General features: G+C 50.4%; 8 protein-coding genes across 8 annotated transcripts; 4 read left to right on the top strand and 4 right to left on the bottom strand.

The window, feature by feature from the left end:
- Positions 1–726: 726 nt before the first annotated feature.
- On the bottom strand, positions 727–5,381 carry COCMIDRAFT_2887 (uncharacterized protein; the record flags this gene model as incomplete). The annotated part of the gene is made up of 7 exons (XM_007687017.1): positions 727–3,319; positions 3,414–3,632; positions 3,695–4,564; positions 4,611–4,761; positions 4,811–5,063; positions 5,126–5,174; positions 5,224–5,381. 7 exons carry the CDS (start codon positions 5,379–5,381, stop codon positions 727–729), a joined length of 4,293 nt encoding a protein of 1,430 aa, XP_007685207.1.
- A 316-nt stretch (positions 5,382–5,697) lies between these two features.
- COCMIDRAFT_87823 (uncharacterized protein) lies at positions 5,698–6,718 on the bottom strand (the record flags this gene model as incomplete). Its single annotated transcript, XM_007687088.1, has 4 exons — positions 5,698–6,422; positions 6,473–6,523; positions 6,595–6,614; positions 6,675–6,718. 4 exons carry the CDS (start codon positions 6,716–6,718, stop codon positions 5,698–5,700), a joined length of 840 nt encoding a protein of 279 aa, XP_007685278.1.
- Positions 6,719–7,277: 559 nt separating this feature from the next.
- Positions 7,278–8,322, top strand: COCMIDRAFT_87867 (uncharacterized protein; the record flags this gene model as incomplete). Its single annotated transcript, XM_007687087.1, has 3 exons — positions 7,278–7,758; positions 7,816–8,171; positions 8,221–8,322. The coding sequence occupies 3 exons, from the start codon at positions 7,278–7,280 to the stop codon at positions 8,320–8,322; spliced, it is 939 nt and encodes a 312-aa protein (XP_007685277.1).
- Positions 8,323–9,069: 747 nt separating this feature from the next.
- Positions 9,070–12,090, bottom strand: COCMIDRAFT_87992 (uncharacterized protein; the record flags this gene model as incomplete). The annotated part of the gene is made up of 2 exons (XM_007687086.1): positions 9,070–10,639; positions 10,817–12,090. The coding sequence occupies 2 exons, from the start codon at positions 12,088–12,090 to the stop codon at positions 9,070–9,072; spliced, it is 2,844 nt and encodes a 947-aa protein (XP_007685276.1).
- Positions 12,091–13,033: 943 nt separating this feature from the next.
- On the top strand, positions 13,034–13,288 carry COCMIDRAFT_87788 (uncharacterized protein; the record flags this gene model as incomplete). The annotated part of the gene is made up of 1 exon (XM_007687085.1): positions 13,034–13,288. One exon carries the CDS (start codon positions 13,034–13,036, stop codon positions 13,286–13,288), a length of 255 nt encoding a protein of 84 aa, XP_007685275.1.
- A 256-nt stretch (positions 13,289–13,544) lies between these two features.
- COCMIDRAFT_87995 (uncharacterized protein) lies at positions 13,545–15,990 on the top strand (the record flags this gene model as incomplete). Its single annotated transcript, XM_007687084.1, has 7 exons — positions 13,545–13,734; positions 13,784–13,822; positions 13,882–13,941; positions 13,998–14,364; positions 14,415–15,002; positions 15,051–15,135; positions 15,196–15,990. 7 exons carry the CDS (start codon positions 13,545–13,547, stop codon positions 15,988–15,990), a joined length of 2,124 nt encoding a protein of 707 aa, XP_007685274.1.
- Positions 15,991–17,184: 1,194 nt separating this feature from the next.
- COCMIDRAFT_48009 (uncharacterized protein) lies at positions 17,185–18,321 on the top strand (the record flags this gene model as incomplete). Its single annotated transcript, XM_007687044.1, has 3 exons — positions 17,185–17,229; positions 17,296–18,092; positions 18,150–18,321. Coding segments are annotated over 3 exons (1,014 nt in total), but the record flags the coding sequence as incomplete, so codon positions are not given.
- A 916-nt stretch (positions 18,322–19,237) lies between these two features.
- COCMIDRAFT_34316 (uncharacterized protein) lies at positions 19,238–20,675 on the bottom strand (the record flags this gene model as incomplete). Its single annotated transcript, XM_007687040.1, has 3 exons — positions 19,238–19,653; positions 19,708–20,420; positions 20,476–20,675. 3 exons carry the CDS (start codon positions 20,673–20,675, stop codon positions 19,238–19,240), a joined length of 1,329 nt encoding a protein of 442 aa, XP_007685230.1.
- Between the last annotated feature and the right edge of the window lie 599 nt (positions 20,676–21,274).

The raw sequence follows: 21,274 nt of genomic DNA, 5'->3' as shown, positions 1-21,274 counted from the left end.
AACCAACACGACGCTAGGCAAGAGGGAGCGGGTTCTCTTCCACCTGGCCAAATATCTTTTGTCAACGGGTGATCAGTATCATTCCACTACGCGCCGCCCCCATTCGTGCCTTGTGCCAACACAAATATGCCGCGTACTCGATTCATGACTATGACTTCATTTACAGGCCTAGGTGACTTCACAGTGTTGTACCGATAACGCCGCAGACGGCCTGCGTTCCTCAGGACGACGGACAACGGACGACATACTGCCATCCTAGGATGAGCTGTGGGTGTTCAACGTACCAAACCAGCTAGTTTTCGTCATTTCCCGAACTTGTTTTCCAAGGAGCCATGTGGGCACAGTTTGGAGCCCTGACCAGGCATGGAAAGGACAGATCAGACGATGTTTACTGACAACTCGAGTAGTTTCCAACTCTCAAAACCTTAGATGCACATGATATCTAGACGCTGCTTCTTACAGTAGCTGTTCGCTACTGAAGTAGATAAGGCTCAGTGGTGTGTAGGTATCATCAAGTTCAAATATAAATGCCCTTTGAGCAAGCTGAGACAATTAAATGAAAGTGAAGACTTCACCAAAAAGCGTTCGAAGGAGATATTGGAGCAGGAGAAAAAATGAAACACATGTATACCCAGTCTAGGATCCTGGAAAATCCAATCAACTGAAAGTAGAATGTGTACGTTCCAGCTTTATGGTAAATTTCATCTACTCCCCATCTTCACATACTTATTCAAGTTCCAGCATGACACCACCACCTTCTTCGGCGTCAAAAAACTCATCTTCTTCCTCATCTTCCAGGGCTTCATCCCTGTCACCAGCTCCTTCGAGTATTGCGATAGCCTTCCACGCGGCGATAGTCTCAGCCTGAAGGCGCTTCACCCCTTTTACCACGCCTCCCACATCTTTACCCCCAACTTTGACTTGTACCTTGTAACCCATGTCATCAACTCCGCTAGATCCATCTTCTTCACTCTCACCATTATTCACGACACGAACATACTTCACTTCTTTGTCTACCGCAAGAATACCCAGGCGTTCCTTTGGATGTAGGCAATCTACCCCATCGCGCAGGATGCGTTCAAGGCATTGCAGAATGCCAAGGCGTCGAACAAACTCTTCGCAGACAGGCAAAGACCCGTGGCTGTCTATGTAAAGGGCACCAATCATGCTCTCAACGATATCAGAGAGAAACTTTGGCGGATCCGTAAGTGAGAGAGCGTGCCATGGAAAACGACCATCGTGCTGGAGAGCTTCGGCTATTTGAATCCGGGCTTCAGAATGTCGCTGTATGGCTAATTTTCGTGACATGACAAGTTCATGGCTTGTGGACCGAAGAAACTGCCATAGAGCTCTTTGATGAGATTCAGGTTGTAAAGTTTCCTTGTTGGTGAACAGTTCTTCCACAGTTGTCTCAAACATACTGTAAGCGAGGAACGAGGCGTTGACCATCGCGGTTCGAATGCTGTGCATTTTGTGATGCGGGAGCTCCAATCTATGACTGTAGAGCCGTTTTGAAACGATGTAGTCGAGCACCGCATCGCCAAGAAATTCTTCTCGTTCGTACGAGCAATATGTGTAGAGGCCGCGAAATGTAGGATGCGTGAGTGCTTCGAGAAGCAATGCCTTGTTGTTAAAAGCATGGCCTACGAGATTCTCCACTGCAATGACGCCCAATACGGAGTCCTGTTCAGGGGCGGCATTGTAAAGTGTATCATTGGCCTGAGGTATTGGCATCCAATCCTCTAAGGGTAGCAGTGCTTTCACACATGCAAATGCTTTTGAGAACCCGCCAACAACGTATGAAGCACCGATCAGTGATTCGATGATGTCAGCGATCAATTTCGAAGACTTCTCTTGCTTGGCTGGTGGGTTTGTGATGGCGAGCACCTGACTGACGTATCTTGGCTTCCACTTCGCTCCTGTAAAGCGCTTGTAGAAAACAAACTCATCAAGGCCTTTAGCCAAGGCAGCCCGCGCTAGATACCCATTACTGACAAGTCTACCCTTCTTCCCTGTCAACATACCCTCAGGCATGCGTAGATGAGTAGCCATGAGATGCAGCGAAGTTATAAACTTCAGAATGCAATCCCCGAGAAATTCTAGTCTCTGATAGTTCTCTTCCCCATCCACGGCAGACGGGGTGAGTGCCAACAGAATGACAGGTAGATGAGAAATGTCGATATGGACACTCTGGAGAATGGTTATTCTGAGTGTGTTGGCTACCATGTATGTTTCAAGCTTATGAGCGATTGATGGAAACAATGAAGCCAATATAGCGTACGAGGCTGGAAGGTTTTCGACAATGCATGATGTGACTGCAAGGCTTTCAGTTTTGGTATATGCTTCGTTCTTATTTTCGCTCCCAAAGACGGGGTGTAAAAAGTCCCTGCGCTTAGGAAAACGCACGGCTTCAATAAATACTTCTTGGAAGTCTTGGAAAGCCAGAGATGCCGTTGGTAATCTGATGGCCTTAGCAATGAATTGTCGCATATCTCCTTGCTGCTTTACCAGACCCCATCTTTTCGGGTCAACATTGCCACGGAATACAAGTTCCATAGCCGACTGTTGGCTTCCAATCGTCTCGCCCCATTCACGGAGTTCAGCTGCTGACATGACACCGCCTGATGTACCGCAAGGGGTGAGCAAATAGATGAAATCGCAAGTGTCTTCTTTCATATGAACACCAAAAACGGAACGAAGGATTTTCCAAGTAATAGAACGCATTAGCTGAAGCTCAGGGTCATTCAGAACTACGCTGTTCAACGGCGAGCTCTCTACGTTGTAATGCTTTGTTTCGTTCCAATGAAGCAATACACCTTTCATTGCAGGCACAAGAGACGGGGTCAAAAGAATCATTCGCAAAGACTCCTCGCCATCCGCTGTAACCTCGAGTAAAGTGCTATGCCACTCAGGCAGAACAGTTTGGTCATACTGAGCGATAATTTGCCAAGGGTCGATAGTATGCGATACTGGTATCAGAGAAGGCTGGCTGTCACGAGTCTGATACTGTGCCATATGTTTACCATCCTCCTCTATGACAGGGAGGAGGTTTTCGTTCACCAAGCCAGCGATGTATAGAGTTTTGTATGCTTCGAAAGCGGCGTCCTTTTGCGCCATCCGTTCTGTTTTCCATGTCCTAGAGCTATTGGCAGTTCTTACTGTAAGATCGACAGAAATAGGGAGCGAGGCTTTGGCAGAAATTTGACCATTAATGTTAGTAAAATCGAACTCTGGCCGGGCATCCACGTAGGTACTGGAGGACAGGCGAGCACAAAAGTGGTATAGATGCTGCATGGCATTATCGAGAGTCAACAAGGCACTGAGGTATTGTTAGTTATTTTGGACAATTTCGGAACCATCCGCTCTCAAGAGACACTATCCAAGATTCCAAAAGATAACAGCTCAATGCTTACCCAGTGCTCTCAATCCTCAGACATCGTGAGTCATACTCTTCAATGGATTCTTTTTCCAAGGATAATGTCGTTTGTCGCTCGTCGTCTTCGTATGCCTCCCTCATTTGAGCTTCAAGGGATTGCCAAGATGCTGGGGAGTACGCATCTCCGGTGTCCGGAACAAGGATGTAATAACGCGACCTCTGTTGTCTCGCTCTCCCACGTCGTTGAACGAAGCCTCTAAAATGGTAAACAACAAGTCAGCTTGTGCTTCGAAAAGTATGCCATGCAAGGAAACTTACTTGAGAGTTTTAGGGGCCTCAAAGCACACCACAAGGTGGCAGCTAGGTATATCAATGCCTTCCTCTAAGACACTGGTGGCTAGAACAAGATTGATGATACCAGCCTTGAAATCATCCAGTACGGTTTGCTGGTTCTTGGGGTTCGCATAACTGAATATGCTTGATTTGTGTTGGGATGACTGTGACATACCGACAAATGTGCCCACACGGAGTAGAGCTTTCGTGCGTGGGTGAGAAGCCAGGATCTGGGCGAGAGATGCCACCCATACTCTTTGCTCCACAAAAACAAGGCCTGTGAAATTCGAACTGGTGACGGCTTCAGTGACTATAATGTCAATGAGAACATTGACTTTGTTTGATAGACTTTCTAACATCGGATTGGGTATGCCTGTGGTATGCTGCTGGACTGGGAGACGATGAAATATATTCAAAAGATGTCGCCTCTCATCGGTGGACAAGTCGCAAGTCTGATCATGAGCTAGGATTTTGAAATCATTAACGCACTGATGTACGTAATGTTCCATAACAGAGTTTCCAAGCTCTTGTGCCATTGCCTCAGCTTTTGACACCAGCTGCTTCAACTGGTCATAGCAGTAAGTCTTGCGGCTATCCCAGAGCTTCTGAAGCTGCCGAGAGACATTGCATCCATTTCTCTGCTGTTCCAAGAGTGCGATTACGTATGGGTCCTCCATGAGGTCATAATTCACATAAGCATTTTTGAGTGCCAACAGCAACGCCGAGGGACTTCCAGTGGAAGGCTCTCGAGTGTAGTTGACTTGGGTTAGTTCTGGCCGGTGGACAGAGCGAAGCAACTCGGATCTATATAGCTTTGGTGTTCTCACAGTCGCTTGTAGGTTTCGTTCAATTGTCCTTGTACATGTCAGCTGATACGGGCCAGTGGGATTGCAGAGATTACTCTAGGCCTTGCTTGTTGGCCGCTGCTCTCATGACAGGGCTAGCGCTCAGGCCAAGAACTTTAGGTAACGCTGAAGTGCTGGCGCTTAGCTGAGGCATATAGAAATCAGACATTATCTTGTGAGCCGGATGTTTCAATGTACAGTGGTGAGCTAGAAGGCATCAGGGAAATTGATTCTTCGTTGCAAGCAGGCGACGGACCTTCATCGAATATGAGCAAAGCCAGCTTTTCAAGGCTTATGAATCCATGTGTGAGTGCGTCAAGTAGAATCTGATGCGTTGACATGACGATTCTAACATTGTGTTGAAAAACTTCATTCCAGGCGCTCTGTGTCGTCCATAGCTCAACGTCTCTTCCGCAGAGAAGCAGATGACTGTAGCCAGGAAGGTTGGCTTGGAAAACTCCATACTGCTGTTCGCAAAGCGCGACTGTGGGTGCAAGAAACCAAACGAGCTGAATAGGTGAGATGTAGTCTAGTATAGTGGGACTTAGCGGTAGATGGGTAGTATCCGCACCTTGTCGGGCTTGCACGTCTCCAGTTCCGCCCGCGCACGTTCGATAGCTCTGCTAGCCTATTAACTACAGGTCTTGAAAAACAAAGTGGGCGGCCTACATATGCGTTTTTCCAGAACCTGTATCCATAACGACAATGATGTTGGCTTTCATACTTTCCGCAACCATTTCAGCCTGGTAGCCCCGCAGGTGGAACACCTCGTTCGGAGTAGCAGCAACGGTCAGACCGTCGTCGCCATTGTGAAATGGCGAGTCCATAGGCAGCAAAAGTACTGAAATTAACGATAACGGAGACAGTATGAATCCTTGGGGGTAAGTCTTGGGCGGTGTTCGCGATAGTGATGTTGGCTAGCCTGCGACGTGCAGGTATGTCGCACAAGGCAAACAGCCAGCATGTGACGCATTGTGTTTTGACCAGCCCTTCGGCAAGGGAATGTGCCATCAACTAACAGCAGGCAGAGACAAAGAACACATGTTGGGTATTGTGGGACATCGTTTTCGTAAATACTACATAAGTCGCTTCATGCCTTTAGTCATAACTCGGTAGGGGTGGTGCGGCAAGGCGTCTAGCCATCTACAGATTGGTGAGGTAGTCCTCGACTTCGGAGGGGCTCAGCTTCCTGAAGCGTGGACCGACAGCACCTTCGACTCCCTCTACACCAAGTAGTCTCTCCTCAGGCGGTCCAACAATGCCTATTTCGACAGTTTCACCATTCATCTCTCCTTCTATCGTCTCCTTGAGGGTGAGGAGGGCGATGTGGATCGCATCCTCAAGCTCCAGACCGTCCGTGTATCGCTTTTCCAAAAAGGTCTTCGCACTCGTTGCGCTCTTGCCTATGGCTGTTGCTTTCCAGGGGAAGTAGCTGCCGCTAGGATCGACCTGATATAGACTGGGCCCACCCTTGAGAATGCCGCCCGTCTTGCCACTGACCTTCTTCTTCTCTTCACTCGTCTGTTCGTCGCTCTTACCCTCAGCCTCGGGCTCAATGCCATCATCCCAGCCTGCAATAAGCAGACTGACGCCGTACGGCCGGACACCACCTGACTGCGTAGCCTCCTGCATGACTCTAGCCACGTCTTGGACTAGTATCCTTGTCGGTGGGTATTCGTTGTAGACACGTTTGTATCCAGTATGCGAGACCTTGCGCGCCTTGTCAACGAGGACGCGATAATCGGGACCCATGCCTGAGTAGACCATGCCAAGATTAGGCGTTATGAGACTGATCTTGGACGAGGATTGCGAGTCAATGAGCGGCGATGACGATTTCTTCTCAGTCGCGAGGACGATGCCATTGGTGGCTACAGCAGCTGGTCAGTGGCATTGCATGGCTGTTGGAGGAAAGACATACCCTTGATTCCTAGTGAGGTCACGCCCTGATTGACGGCGTTCAAAGCATACTCTGTTGTAAAGTCAGAACACGGGCAATGGTCTATGCTACAACACTGGGAGCGTGCGTGCAAGGCAGCATACCAATCTGAACCAGCTTTCCGCTGCACGAACTGTCAGTGACCATGGCATATGTACAGGCGGTAGCGCAGTGCATAGTTTACCTGGGAGAGAAGGTGGTGAGGGAGAAGGAGTATCTGTCCGCCATGGCGACTAATGGGAGTTGTGATCCGACAGGCTCAGTTCAGCGTGGGCGGTAATGCTGCAGTAGTCGTCGTTATTATTATTATTGTTGTTGTTGTCGTTGTCGTCGTCGTCGGGCGGCGGGGGTGGAGAGACGGCGCTCACAGTGAACGGCGAGCTGCCACTAGAGCTCCAGGCTACCTAGAGCTTCGTTGCAGTCGCGCCAAGGCCGGCGCTCGGCTTTACCCAATCTCCGGCCGGCCTATTCGAACGAAGAGCAAAGCTGCAACTCTGAATTCTCCCGCCTTCCAGAACTGCGTCTCTGTCTTCAAGCCACCCAAACCGTTTGCAGCCACCTGCCACCGTGTCCCTGCAGCTCGCCCAACCCCCCGCTGTGCGCCAAAAGACGCGGCTGTGCCGGAACATGATCCGTATTACCGGGACATTTGAGTTGGCGAATGTCTTCCCCGCGGCCTCTTGATTGATCCCCCTCGCCCTCTTCATGTTCACTTGCGTGCTTCTCCCCTGGTAAGAGTCAGATTAAGCTTACCCCCCAGACTTGATACCATACCCTCCTGCCCCCCATGTCTTCATCCTCTGGCTTCCAGCCCATGCCAGGATGGTACTGGCCAGATGACGTACCCAAGCATGAGCCTTCACAGTCTGGTACCGCCTCTGCAGATACATCCTCGCGGCAACAGCACACTGGTGAAACTCCAAGCGGCCCAAATTCGTCATCGCAACCGCGTAGTTCCAGACGCACCCACTGGCCCCCCAGACAGTGCAGAATATGTCTCGAGACGGTCCAGCCGACCTTCAACGTCCCTTCACCAAACCTACCCGGTTTCTTACAGTCTTCCAATGTGGTTTACGAAGATGAGACTGGTCGCCTGATCCGCCCGTGCATGTGCAAGGGCTCATCCAAGTATGTTCATGACGCGTGCTTGCAAGCCTGGAGGCACGCAGACCCCAGCTACGGTCGCAGAAACTACTGGCAATGTCCCACCTGTGGCTTCAGGTACCGCCTGGCGCGTCTAGGTGCCGGCCGCATTATTGGCAGTGTTTGTATGTTACATCAGCCATTTCCTCTTATTCACCAATAAAAGCTAACAATGTCGCTAGCTGCTCAGGTTGGTTTGACCGTCCTCATACTGTTTTCCATCATCTTCGTCCTAGGATTTGTTGCCGACCCTATCATCAACTTATATCTTGACCCTTGGAGTGTGCTGCTTCCCTGGACTGGGCATTCGGCCTCTGATTACTCTTACTACTACGAGGACGAATCGTCTACTTGGTATGAGCACTTTGCAAAAGGCTTTGCAAGCATGGGCGTTCTCGGTTTCTTGAAAGTTCTGCTTGCTAGTCCACTTAGTTATTTTAGGATTGGAGGAGGCACCCGAGGTCGTACGACGGGCCGCGATCGCTATGAACAGATCAGCTGGATCATCATTCTAGTTGGTGTTGCCACGTTCTTAACGGTATGTGCCGGGTCAATGTCAAGTGAAAACGCATGCTGATCCCGAATAGGCAATTTACAAGGGAGTTCGATCTTGGAGTCGCCGAACGCTCGAAAGGGCTGGCGAACGCGTCATGGATGTCCAAGGCGATGACGAAGATGAGGACGAATAGCTGGAGTTGTAATCACCATGCCTCATCATGTATGATTTGAGAACTATGTTTTCCGCCTTGGTCTGCAGCCGTCTCAAGACCCAATCCGCACTTTCTTAAATTGCCACAAGTTATTCCTCAATACTGTGTCGATTAGTCTACGTGCGAAGATCAAACCAGCCCATGACATCCATATCAGCATTGTACGTTTTGTGCCGGCTGGCTTCTTGGAACATGGTGCTACTTGCCTTTGGCACTCATTTTGTTCTGCCTCGCCAGCTCCTCGGAGCACCTCTCATGGCTTGAACGACATCAGGCCTTTGGCACATCTATATCCAATTTGAATCGCCTTTCTTTGCTTTTCCGGGGACAAACATCCCGAATTTTTTTTGATATCATAATAGGAAAACGTAGCATGTAACATATGAGCGATTTGAGTAAAAGACTAGATCAGTAAAGATCAAATATTATTACTGTTTGACCGCAAGAAAATGGTCAATGGAAATCACAAGAGAGGGCTTCTGGTGTATCCAGCCCCCTTGTCCCAGTGCTATGAAGCAAACTCTTCTAATCATGATCCCGTTCGAAAAAAATACCGAAACCCCAAAACCGAAAGCAAAAGGCCCCTTCGCCCTTGCTTGCTGAACGCCAAGATAAGAAAAGGGAAAAGGGGATAACCTAACCATTGAATCTGTGCCGAAAAAGTCCTGGGGTATCAAATGTTCTTGTTTTATACACTGCCAGCGCCCTAGGAAAATGACGCTCGCATTATTCACCAAAAGCGGGATTCCCGCCCTTCATAAAGAGCCTCCTTGTGCCACCGACTCTGCCCAAGTCTTTGAATTCCGGCTTCTTACCGCCCAGAGCTCCTCCGGGGCCCGCGCGGCTTCCTGGACGGCTGCCGCCACTTGTGAGTGGACGCTCGTCGCGTTGTGAGACGGGACGATCGGTTGGAATTGCGTTGGTGCTCACAGTGCGAGCTTGCTTCATCATGCCCTCTATCCACACCAGCTTGTCACTACTGAGATCCAACTTTTTGGAAGTTGGGCCCGCAAGCCCAACTTCTTTGCCTTGCCACGAACTATGGGATGACGTGGTTGAGGGTACATCTGGTTCTTCGCCCCGTTCCGGAGTTGAAGCGTGGAAAGTGGGTCTTCGCGGAGGCGTCTGGTCTATAGAGATGCCCACGCCCAAACCAGAAGCTTTGACAGGGGTGGTGGAAGGGCTAGGAATCGGGTAGCCAGAGCTGATGCGCCTCTCCCGCCTACTCATGACACTTTCTGGACGACCAGGCGATTGGTCTGAATTCTTGATCTCCAGACCCACAACTTCGAATTTGCCCTCGCTTGCCGTCCGTCGGCCATGGTGCTCAGCATATTGACGCAGATATTCGCCGAGATCAGACCAACCACCACCAACGCGTACCATGACACGCTCGCCATTCTCCCCCACTCGACGAATGAACAGCTTGACGGGCTGTTCCTTGCCTGGCTGGGTAAGATGGTACAGCTTGATATCATTGTCGCCTCTTGCTGCCGCTGCAGATCTACGGCCAGACGAGGCATTGTGAAGATCAAATTCACTCTTGGCGGGGGACAGAACAAGTTCGGGTGCTTTAAAGTTACTCACAGAGCGAGCTGCGCGTAGATATGTACGGCTACCTTTCGCAGTCAAGCCACGTGCTGGTTTCACTTCGGGGGCGTTAGGTCCGGGGCCGGACGTGAGCCTGATGTGCGCCGGAATTGTTGTCAGGATATCAGAGATTTTACGCTCCAGTTCCTCTGCGCTGTTGCCAGGTTTGTGGGTGAAATGAGATGGCGGCCACGGTGCATTAGCTGGAGGCTGTTCAAGAGTGGTTGAGTCTTGTTCCAGTCGCCGTTTCGGCATGGCGCCATTGAGTTCAGAATGAGGCATCCTCATTTCACGGATGGTAGGATTGCGAACTGACGGTGACTCTTCCACGGCACTGTGCGGGCTTGAGTCTGGAGACAGGTCCGTGGAGAACGATCCAAGGCTTCCTCTCCAGGAGCGCGGTGTCTGGGGAGCGTCAATGATGGCATCATCGCGGCTACCTTTGGCTGTGAGGATTGGCGTATCTGGGATCGCGAGGACTTTGGGATAACGCTGCACATGATTATCAGATGAGTCATCTGGTTTGGGGTCGCCTGGAAACAGTGATTCGGACTCGGCTAGAACAGCGCCATGTTCCGGGCTCTCGTCGAGAACGTGATGCACAACAGTATCGCCTTCATCAAACTCCGATTCATCATCAGAGGGAAGCGGCTCAGACTCGAGGCTGACATTTGCTGAAAGTACGCTAGATGAAGGGCGTGATGAGCTGCCAGATACAAAAGGCGAATCATCTTCTGCAGGGGCATCGTAGCCCAGGAGAGCCATGTGCTGCCGAGGAGATAAGGCGACGGCGTTTTTTGGGGATGTTGCTGAGCGTATCTTGGGTGAAATGATCTCATCTATAGATTCGAGAGAGTGTCCCTGCTTTCTGAGTGCATCTGACTGCAAAATAAGACTTGGAGGTCTGTTCATTGGAGAATCAGAGTTTGCCTCCATGTACCTGTCTTCACTGGCACTGGATTTGATAAGAGCTGCGGCGATTGAACATGAGTGATCGATATTATGGTGTGTGTCTGGAATCGCACTCGAGCTGGGATCTGGTGACAAATGCTGGGTGGTAGCAAGTGCGCTTTTTGGTGCGGCTGAGTCGTCTGCTCGCCTGCGTACCTCGGCATCGATCAGTCTCCTCCTGGACTCATGTTTCCAACGCCCGTAGTCTGCCTCTGTAGCCTCAAAAGTGTCTATCCAGTGCTCTGGCAAGCAATCTTCTCGGCCTTCAAGTGTGTCGAGCATCCTGTCCAACCGCCTACCCAAACTGCTCACTCTCTGATGAAGGATGGTGGAAATGGTGTCTATGGCTTGTTTCCACTGTTCAAAGGCAGGATCAGAGGGATCAGCTGGCGGCTCGATGGCGTCCCAACCTAGGCGCATGGCCTTCTGCGCGGTATCGAGGTCGCTGATGTAACGGGGAGCCTCGCGCAAGATGGAGACTCGGGCCGTCCATGTGTTGAGGCGCTCTTTGAGCTTGGTGTGATGTGGCAGGGCCGACAGCAGGGTCTGGGTAATGAGGAAGGAGAAATCATCCATGACCCTATAGTGTTGGCGAGTGGCTTCGTAGCCAGCAGATGAGGGCCTGGACTTTGCAGCGGGATGCATATCCAGCACATATTCCTTGAGCTCCTCGACGTCTAGTTTGAGCATCTCGTCGCCAATCTCGTCGAGGCGCGCCTCGTGCTGCTCCACCTCGACTGAAAGCAGCGAGCCCCAGTATTCAAGCGGCGGCACGGCGTGGTCGAGTCCGAGGTCGAGACGGCCGACGTGTTGCCTGATGCGCAGCTCGATACTCTTGCGCTTTTGCTCGCGCAATTGAGCGCTGGGCTCCTCGAAAGAGCCTGACCACCCCCACTGCTCAATCTCAGCGCACCATGCCTTGAGGCGCTGGGCGGCCTTGGCGACGCGCGCGCCTAGGTCTCTCTCGGCGGCGGTGAGGGTGTCGATGCAGGCAAAGATTTTGTATTCGTCGCGCGTAGTGTCGAAGGGCACGGGAGTGTAGGTGAAGGCGCGCAGTGTCGTCTCGGGCGACAGGTCGCGAAGGCGGCCGTCTTCTGGGCCGGCGTGGAGGCGGCCTCTCCTGCCACTGGGCGAAATGACTGGCGATGGGACTCGGCGGGGGGTATGTGGTGGCATCAAGCGCACGGGGGACGAAAAGGCGTCCATGATACCGCTCGCAAGCGCTGGTGAAGCAGGTGAATGAGTGAATGGTTGTGTCTTATAAACAAGGATCCTGTACGGTAGCGATTGGGCCACTCGGACGGGGCGCGCGAGACGGCAAGTCGTCTCGGTGTATCTACCGCAAGGGTTGTTGGAGCGTGCCGCCCGTCTTATTTGCGACTGATGGGTGCGAGCGAAACGTTTGCGCTGCCGGCAGCTCAGAGTATTTGTTGACTTTGAGAGTATGTTACGGTGCTGGCTTGTGGCGCTACGGAAGTGGTGGGTGCGTCGGGGGAGCCGGAAATAGAGTCCAAGACCCCAACAACGCACTTGCACGCAGTTGATGCAATTGCATGTCGGCGATCTACACGCCGTGTCAAGTTTTTCGTGAGCATTGAATCAAAAAGAAGCACCGGTTCCGCGAGCTTTATGGGCTTGCTAAGTGGCGGGTCTTGGGCGTGGAGTACAAGGACTTTGTGAAAGGTTAGATATATTCATTGTGCTATAATATGTATGTTTACTTGAATCTTTTTCATATACACGATACGATAAGAGCCATAATGTAGAGACAACGATATACATGGTAACGGGAGAGTAGTGAGGTCCTGACGCTGCAACTCTACATGGCACAAGACTGTTCAGTGTCGTCTCATATAAGTCGAGTATTCGTTTGTGCACAATCCCCGTTAATACCATGATTCGAAACTTGTCTTTGGCTAGTCCTAAAAAGGAATAGACCCGGCCACTTTCTAGTTCCTTCTCCACACATAGTACATACAGACACCCAGACACACAGTACCATTCTTGAACATCATCACTGCGCAAACGCCACAGCAGGGTGACGCCATGATGGGTCCGAGGAAGTATTTGACCAACTCCAATGTCCAACTCCGTCCCGTTTGTGTATCAATGGGATTGCAGCAGACAAGAGCGAGAGCGAGAGAGAGAGATGGTCGTTAGGAATGGGGAATCCCCACCGTCCTTCCCCGCATGCATACACACACACACCTTCTCTCTCTTACACACCTCGGCCACCAGTATGCCCGTATTACTGACGCCTTGCGCCCCCGCGTCATTCGAGATGCTCCTTTTGATTCCAGAAGCCAACCGGCTGCCCTACAGCCGATATCGTCATCCCCCATGGCCAAGCACGTCGATGCTACCTCGCGCATATCCAACCCCGCGACCTTCCACCCTGAGTTAGTCAATTGCCCGCATATCTCCTAGTACCTGCATTCCTGGATACCGAATATACGCAAGCCGCAGTATCCGACGTCACCGCCAATCGCTGCCTTTTGCCGAATCTTTTTCCCTCAACGGTATCGTTGACGTTGCTGCGTCAAAGCTTGTCATGTCCATGTGCAAGTATTTAAAGTCATGGAGACGCAGGGATTGCTAGATACACTTTGTGTCCCACCAAGTTGTGCCATCCCCGTTCCCTCACTCGGTCCACCAACATCATGAGGCCATCACTCTTGGTCCTTGCGGCCATTGGCGCTCAGGCCTGCCAGCGTGAACGTGCTTTCCACCATCATTCCCACCCGCATGTCAAACGACAGGCGTCCTTTCCCCCCACCCTGACCCCACATGAGGAGATCTTGCTCAATTCTTTCGACGCCCTCTCTATATCTGAATGGTCATACTACTATAGTCCGTGTCGCAAGCCGCCCACGACCACAGCACCGCTAACGCTTCGCAGCTCATGGAGCCCACTTGGCTGGCCAGAACAAGACCATGGGTAATCAATCACCACATTCGCCAGTGTCCTCAACAAAAAACACTAACTCATGATCAAAGCACAATGGACGGCAGATAGGTGGTCCGACTATGGTTTCACTTCACGCTTGGACGAATATTGTAGGCACAGTCTCGACCCAACCTTTGCACCGAGACATGCATTGACAATTTTCCAGACGTGTTCTTGAACTATCCCGTGTCAAACTCCTTGAAGCTCACTTATAATAATGGGAGTACGTACACTCCTAGTCTAAAAGAGGCTGTACTTGAAGAGGACCCGACCACCAGCTACCCAAACAGCGTGCCTGTATTCCACGGCTACTCTTTTACCGGTAATGCGTCTGCAGAATATATCTACGTTGGTAGAGGTCAGCAAGTCGACTTTGATCGTTTGATTGAACTTGGTGTCGAACTCGAGGGCAAGATTGCATTGGCCAAGTATGGTGGGCCTTTTCGAGGTCTCAAGGTCAAGAATGCCCAAGACCACGGCATGATTGGAGCCGTCATTTTCACAGATCCTGGTGACGATGGCAACATGACTGAGTAATTACATACCTAGCCTGTCCATATCTCACTGTACTAACGGTATCCAGGGCAAAAGGCGTCGCTCCTTATCCACATGGCGGTGCTAGAAACCCTACCACCGTCCAGCGTGGATCAGTTCAATTTTTGAGTACATACCCAGGAGATCCAACCACGCCTGGCTACGTCTCCAAGCCAGACTCGCCACGCTCTGATCGTAGAAACATTCTGCCCCAAATTCCCAGTCTACCCATCTCCTGGATTGAGGCCCAGCCTCTGCTACTAGCTCTCAACGGACACGGCTCAAATGGTACTGAAGTTAACAGGACGCGCTGGATTGGTGCTATTCCAGGCGTGGAATACTACACCGGTGAGGGATCGGGTGCTACGCTTTCCATGTCCAATGTTATGAATGACACATACGGTACAATTTGGGATGTTGTCGGTATCATCAATGGAACCAATGAAGACGAAGTCGTCATTGTTGGAAACCACAGAGATGCCTGGATTGTTGGCGGGGCGGCTGACCCCAACTCTGGATCCGCTGTGCTTGTCGAACTAGCCAAGGCATTTGGCGCACTCTCAAAGACTGGATGGAAGCCGTTACGCACCATCGTACTCTGCAGTTGGGATGCCGAAGAGTATGGTCTTGTTGGAAGGTATGTATGCCACGTGTGACCGTTGGTGTCTTCAACTTACATATCTAGCACCGAATGGATGGAAGAATATCTTCCATGGCTCAAGAACGCCGCAGTCTCCTACCTAAATATCGACGTAGCAGTTTCCGGCCCGGTAAGCAACAACTGAATAATGCATGTGTAAGCCATACTAACAATGTCGGCCAATCTCCAGATCCCCGATGTTGCGGCAACTCCTGACCTCCATGCCATTGCTACTTCGTTGATGAAAAAGGTTGTATATCCATACCGCAACGAGACCAGTCTCACCATGTACGACGTGTGGACGCACGAGTCCGGCGAAGTTGGCGTCCTCGGCAGCGGGAGTGATTACACTGCCTTCCTCCACCGTGGTATTGCATCCATCGACATGGGAGCTGGCCCTGGACCAAATGACCCCGTCTACCCTTACCATTCCAACTATGACTCTTATCACTGGATGGCAACCTTTGGTGACCCAGGTTTTACTACACACAAGGCCATGGGCCAGTTCCTCGCCCTTCTACTTTACCATATGGTCTCCGATCCCGTGGTGCCTCTGGAGCCAGCCGACTACGTCTCTGAGCTCAACACCTACCTCGATTCTCTGAAGGAGGATATCAGTGCCAGTAACTTCACCATTGACCTTAACAATCTGACGAGTGCCATTTCAGCGTTTGAGAGTTCGGCCAAGGAATTCGTCCTTCTTCGGGATCAAGCGGTTGCTGCCAATGACAGCGCGCTTATCACCGTGCAGAATCACAAAGCTCGAGATTTCTCTCGTGGGTTCACTAGCCAGGGTGGCTTGCCCACCCGTGAGTTCTATCAACACACTATCTTCGCTCCCGGTCGAGATACGGGATATGCTCCCGTGACGTTTCCTGGTATCACAGAGAGTATCACCTTTGATCAAGACGCCAACCTAGCGCAGGAGTGGGTTCAAAAGACTAGTGACGCAATCTTGCTTGCTGCCAGTATTCTAAAAACATAGGATGACTCTGTATCGATAGAAAAACAGAAAGACTAGCTTTTATCTACAGAACACTGCGTTTACTATGTGTCGCCATGACGCCTATATCCTGCTAGGGATGGTGGAGAGAGCCATGCATTGCATTGTCCGTCCTACTGAGAGCGCTGCCCAGCGTCTTCATCGCCAGCATAGTCTGGCCTGAGTAGTGTAGATCGGCACTGACGCCGCTAATTTTCTGACGTTTGCACTAAGCTCACTAGCCATCCCTGTCGTGACATTCGCGTTTTCAGACGGTAGTTACAGCTATTCTACGATCGTCTATCCGGCAGCTGGCAGAACATCGGGACACAGTTCCATTGGCGGACGGGGACCCTGGTGTGCTTATTGGGTATAAGTGGCGAGTGGTGGCGTTAAGCACGATACTTACGCCTTGGCAGGAGAAAATCCACAGAACCATCGCACTACCGGCCGGCACATGTTGTTCGAAGCTACTCGTTGATGTACCCAACGAACACAACCTTCGAGATATACATCGTACGGTGAACCTCATACAAGATTGCCCAGAATCACCACACTGCCCTCCCACTGCGTTAGCTCCATGATTGAAATCACTACCCGCCCAAGGCAATCTGCCTGTTGGGAACCCAGGGGAATAAGGTTTGCGCCAATCCGTCTAGTGTCGTGGAGATGCCGCTCCACGCCAAGGAAGAAAACCCCACCTCGCAGTGATTCGAGACGCTCATTAGAAAGCCCTGAAATGATACTCATCAAAGTAGTCGCAACTTCGCTCGCGCCCTTCTTGCTGTGCCTGAAGAAGTTCAGGAATTTCTTTTACGCATGGCTGTACTCGTTGCTTCCCCGCACGCCAGTGGCAAAAGATAGAATTGCTCGCCACCACACCACAACCTGGCAGACTAACTTGTGGTTCATCCATCAATCAGAGCCGCGCGTGTTGTCTGATTCAGGGTCAGGGCCAGGCTCGCACTATGCCTTGCGAGGTTTCGGGCGCTTCTGAGGCAATCTTTGTTTGAGCTGGTATGTAAACTGAGCCACCCCTATGCAAGTTCCAAGGATCTCTTCTTCTTGGGTAAAGTACCCAGGTGGTGCAACTCTGTGAAGGCGATTGGAGAGATGCAGATTCGAAATTTTTTCGCAGCTGTGCTGTGTACCCAGCTAAGTCAGATTGGTGTTGCTGCGCTGAACGATATTCGAAGTGTGGACTTGAGGGCTTTGTCAATCAGTGATATACCGCTCTGTGGTGTGGGTGTCCAGATCCCTATTAGATTTTCGGAGTTCTAAGACTTTTTAGGCTAACATTTGATACAGTTGAGCTGCCTGTTCCTCACTGTGCCACCCGCTGGCTGCACTCTTGACAATTATGACTGTCAGTGCCAGAATGCCGAACTCGCACACACACTTTCGGCCTGCATGCTGGCCAATTGCACCATGGCCGACACCCTGAACACAGCGAAAGTGCAACAGGATATCTGTCACCTCTCTAATGAGTCTAAGCAAAACGATGTCTACATCTATACAATCGCTTGCTACACGATCGCCGTAACCTTTGTGCTCCTGAGGGTTATTGGGAGAATAATGACTCGGAGATTCGCTCTTGACGACTACATCGTGGTCATAGCACTGCTTTTTACCACAGTTCCTTTGGGACTAGTGCTCAAAATGGCTGGAGTAGGCTTTGGCGAACATCTCTGGAATCTCCAAGAAGGGCAACTACTCCAGAACCTTCAACTCTTCTATGTGGCATGGGTAACCTACACGTTTGTCCTTGGACTCACCAAAATATCCCTGGCATTGTTATACAGAGAGGTCTTCCCGTCGCCAGGCGCTCAGCTGGGATCCTTGGTGCTCCTGGGTTGGATTGCCATCAACACTTTGATTCTCATCTTCCTCACAATCTTCAATTGTAACCCCGTAAACGCATTCTGGGATCGCGATATCAAGACCGCCAAGTGCACGGACATCAATGCCATCGCATACGCAAACAGTGCATCGGCGATTGCTCAGGATGTTGCTTTGCTTATTTTTCCTTTGGCATGCATTCGGACGCTGAATATGACGAGATGGCGCAAAATAATGGTGAGCATCATGTTCGCTATTGGAACACTGTATGTATCTCCCATTGTTCATTCCAGGAGAGGTGGGTAAACTAACGAAAGCCAAAGTGGGTGCGTAGCCACGATAGTCCGCCTACACACAATCCTAGCCTTTAAGACCACAATCGATCCCACTTGGGACTACGTTCCCATAACCATATGGACAGAAATCGAGCTTGCTTGCTGTTTCGCTTGCCTCTCCTTGCCTGCAATCCGCATGTTGCTTGGACGCATCCTACCCGACGGTTTCTTCTCGTCAATCACCTCGCGATACCGCTCGTATGGATCCTCCGCCCCGGGTCAAAGAGTCAACATCGTAAAAGCCAACTCTACGCCAGCAGGCAGAGGATTCCGAAGCTGGAAACAGATCTCGTCAGACCACGAGCAGGATGCGGGAAGGTCGAGCGAAATGGATGTGTTAAATAAGGCAACGACAGATACGCGGAGTGAAAAGAGTCGTGGAGCGGAAGTGCGTGCAGAAGAGGCAAGGATTTCAGATGTGGAGGAAGAAATACTGCCAACCCCGTGGGGCCATCTATAGACACGTAGCTCTGGACAGGCTCGCTATATATTCTAGGGTCTGTTATAGGTCGAACAAAGATACTATCGTTAATTTTTTTTTCTGCCCAAAAACAACATCAGTGCATCGGGGCGTCAATGCGAGTACCTGGACGGCAACATACGGCATACTGCTAGGCTTTTGCTTCCAGCGCTCATTGAGTGGGAACGGCGCTCGGCTTCAGGTTAAGAGCCTACTAAGAACAGGGCAGAGTACAGGAAGAAGAAGATCGCTCGCTAGAAGGAATAGTTATGACGAGAGATAGAAGAGTTGCGGTGGTGATGACCGCGCGATAACATGCTCTAGCTCTTTTAGAATGCTAAGCATATTGCTACTGCGTATTACTACTTCGTAGCTTCTACCAACTTAACCTAGCTATCTTTTAGCCTTTGTTATAAGAATAAGCATCTAGGTCAACAAACTCAGTAAGCTTTTATTACCTTCGGACCAGTATTGGGTAGTATTAAACTATTAGGTAACAATCAATATAACCTAAGTGTTACTCCTATAAGATGGACTATCTATGCTATATCATATCAATGCTATAAGCCCTAGTTTGTAACATGCAACATCCATTCTATATGTTAGCGTAAACACTTTAGTTGGTCTTCTTCAATGATAATCCCTCCCAAGTGAACTTTGCCACAAGCACGAGCGCCGCGCATGCAAATAACAGGCAACTTCCAAAGATCCACAGATCATCATAGCCGTTGTGCTTCTGAATTGTGCCGCCAATAGGTGCACCAATTAGTATACCAATTGCACAGAAAAAGAAAGCCTGGCCCAGACGTGTACCAATCTTGTGTTTAGCATTGCCGCTTATGTAGATGATAACCGTCGAAGGCAGTGAGACAAAGGTTCCAGAAAAGAAACCATAGAACGCCATGAGGACGATAATTCCGGCCGGGGCTGTGACGGTCATGAAGAGTATGCAGAGAATCGCAGACATGAGTATGCATGGTATCATGACATTGAACGGGCCAATCTTATCCGACAGGAGATTCGGCAGAATACCTAAAACTTGGTGTCAGCAAAATGATGCAAAGTGTTGAAGAGAGTTTTACTAACGGCCAAAGAGCGAAGTGCTGTTCAAAATGGCGATGAGATAGAATCCCAGATCCTCATTCGTAATCTTTTCCGTAATTGCAAATATTTGGCCAAAAACCAAGGGTACATTGAGACCCGCAAAACCCAATAGGAAGCCCAAAGTTATGAAGGTGTATGCGGGGATCAAGAAGGCCTTGAAATCGAATAGGGTCCGTGTTTGAGGGGGAAGCACGCGGACGCGCATGACGAGGTTGGGGACAATCAGTGTGCCTAGCATCATGAAGCCGAGCACACGAGTGGCCCATGCGAATCCGATCTTTGGGAGAAGCTTATGCAAGACGATTGGATAGATGACACCTCCCAGTGATGACCCTGAAGCCGCAATGCCGATGGCGGCCCCGATCCTGGTAGAGAAGTAGGTCGAAAGGATAGCGACACTCGGAACGTAAACCAAACCTGCGCCGATGCCGACGCAGAAGGCTTGAGCTAGTAAGACTTGCCAGTAGGCATGGCACAGTGACAGCATCATGTGGCCGAAGACGATCATAAATGATCCGACGAGCAAAAGGGCGCGGAGGTATCCGGCATCGTAGATGGGTCCGGCGAGGGTTCCTGTTACCAGCATAAGGTAGGCTTGGACAGATCCAATCCAGGCAATGGTGGATGAATTAGAACTCCGGAGTAGAGTCGTCTCGTAATATGCCTGATATGATCCAAATGTGTTGGTGATACCCCTGATCTGGAGTTAGCACATGATTTTATGGTCCCAGTGCAAGAGTTGTCTCGTACCATGAATTGAATGTGAGGAAGAATGCACCAAAGACTTGCAACCAAGCCAGAGTACCGCCATTGGGTGGTGGAGAGGCGGCATTCGCGGTAGGCTGCTTTGGCTGTGCAGCCTCCAGCGCCACTCCACTCTCATCAGGTGTTGTTACGCCCTCGCCAGGCGGTTGCTCCTTCGCTGAAGGATCAAGGAAATCTTGGGCCATGTTTGACGAAGAGGATGATGAGGACGACGGCTGGTTTGCTTTCTCGTCAGAAGGCAACATAGGACGTGCTGAGGCCATGTTTGATTTGTCACAGAAACTATTAAACATTAGCCCAGTGTTCAAGGCTTGAGGTGTTGCGGAAAAAAACGTCTTACTTCTCTATACGAATCGGCACCTGAAAAGGGCAGAGACTGGATAGTATGCTGTGAGTGGGAATATCACGGCAGGGAAGCTAAAAGTATAGCTAGGAAAAGTGAAAGTAATTAAAATGAGAGATATCTCTAGATCTTCAATGACATCTACTGTAGAGTGTACAGATCGGTAGGGAAATCCAGATCGAAGAAAATATATAGCACCATCAAATGAAAATATGGTTATCTACCTCTATTCATGAGCATAGCGTGCATTTCTCCGATCTTGGGAAGATCATGCTCCGATCGGATCCGGCTTCTTTGTTATTGTAACAGTGACCCCGAATACCAGAGTTCTCGAATGCAGTTTCTTCCAAAAGCAGTGGAGCATGTCCGAACCGAATGATATCCCCGACTATAGCATGGCGATTATTGGTGGCGTTTAGAAGAGATTTGCCATGATCGTCG

Source organism: Bipolaris oryzae (assembly GCF_000523455.1).
Source record: "Bipolaris oryzae ATCC 44560 unplaced genomic scaffold scaffold_25, whole genome shotgun sequence".
NCBI classification, from domain to species: domain Eukaryota; kingdom Fungi; phylum Ascomycota; class Dothideomycetes; order Pleosporales; family Pleosporaceae; genus Bipolaris; species Bipolaris oryzae.
The sequence above is the reverse complement of the archived record's forward strand: the minus strand, read 5'-3'. Positions and strand labels throughout refer to the sequence as shown.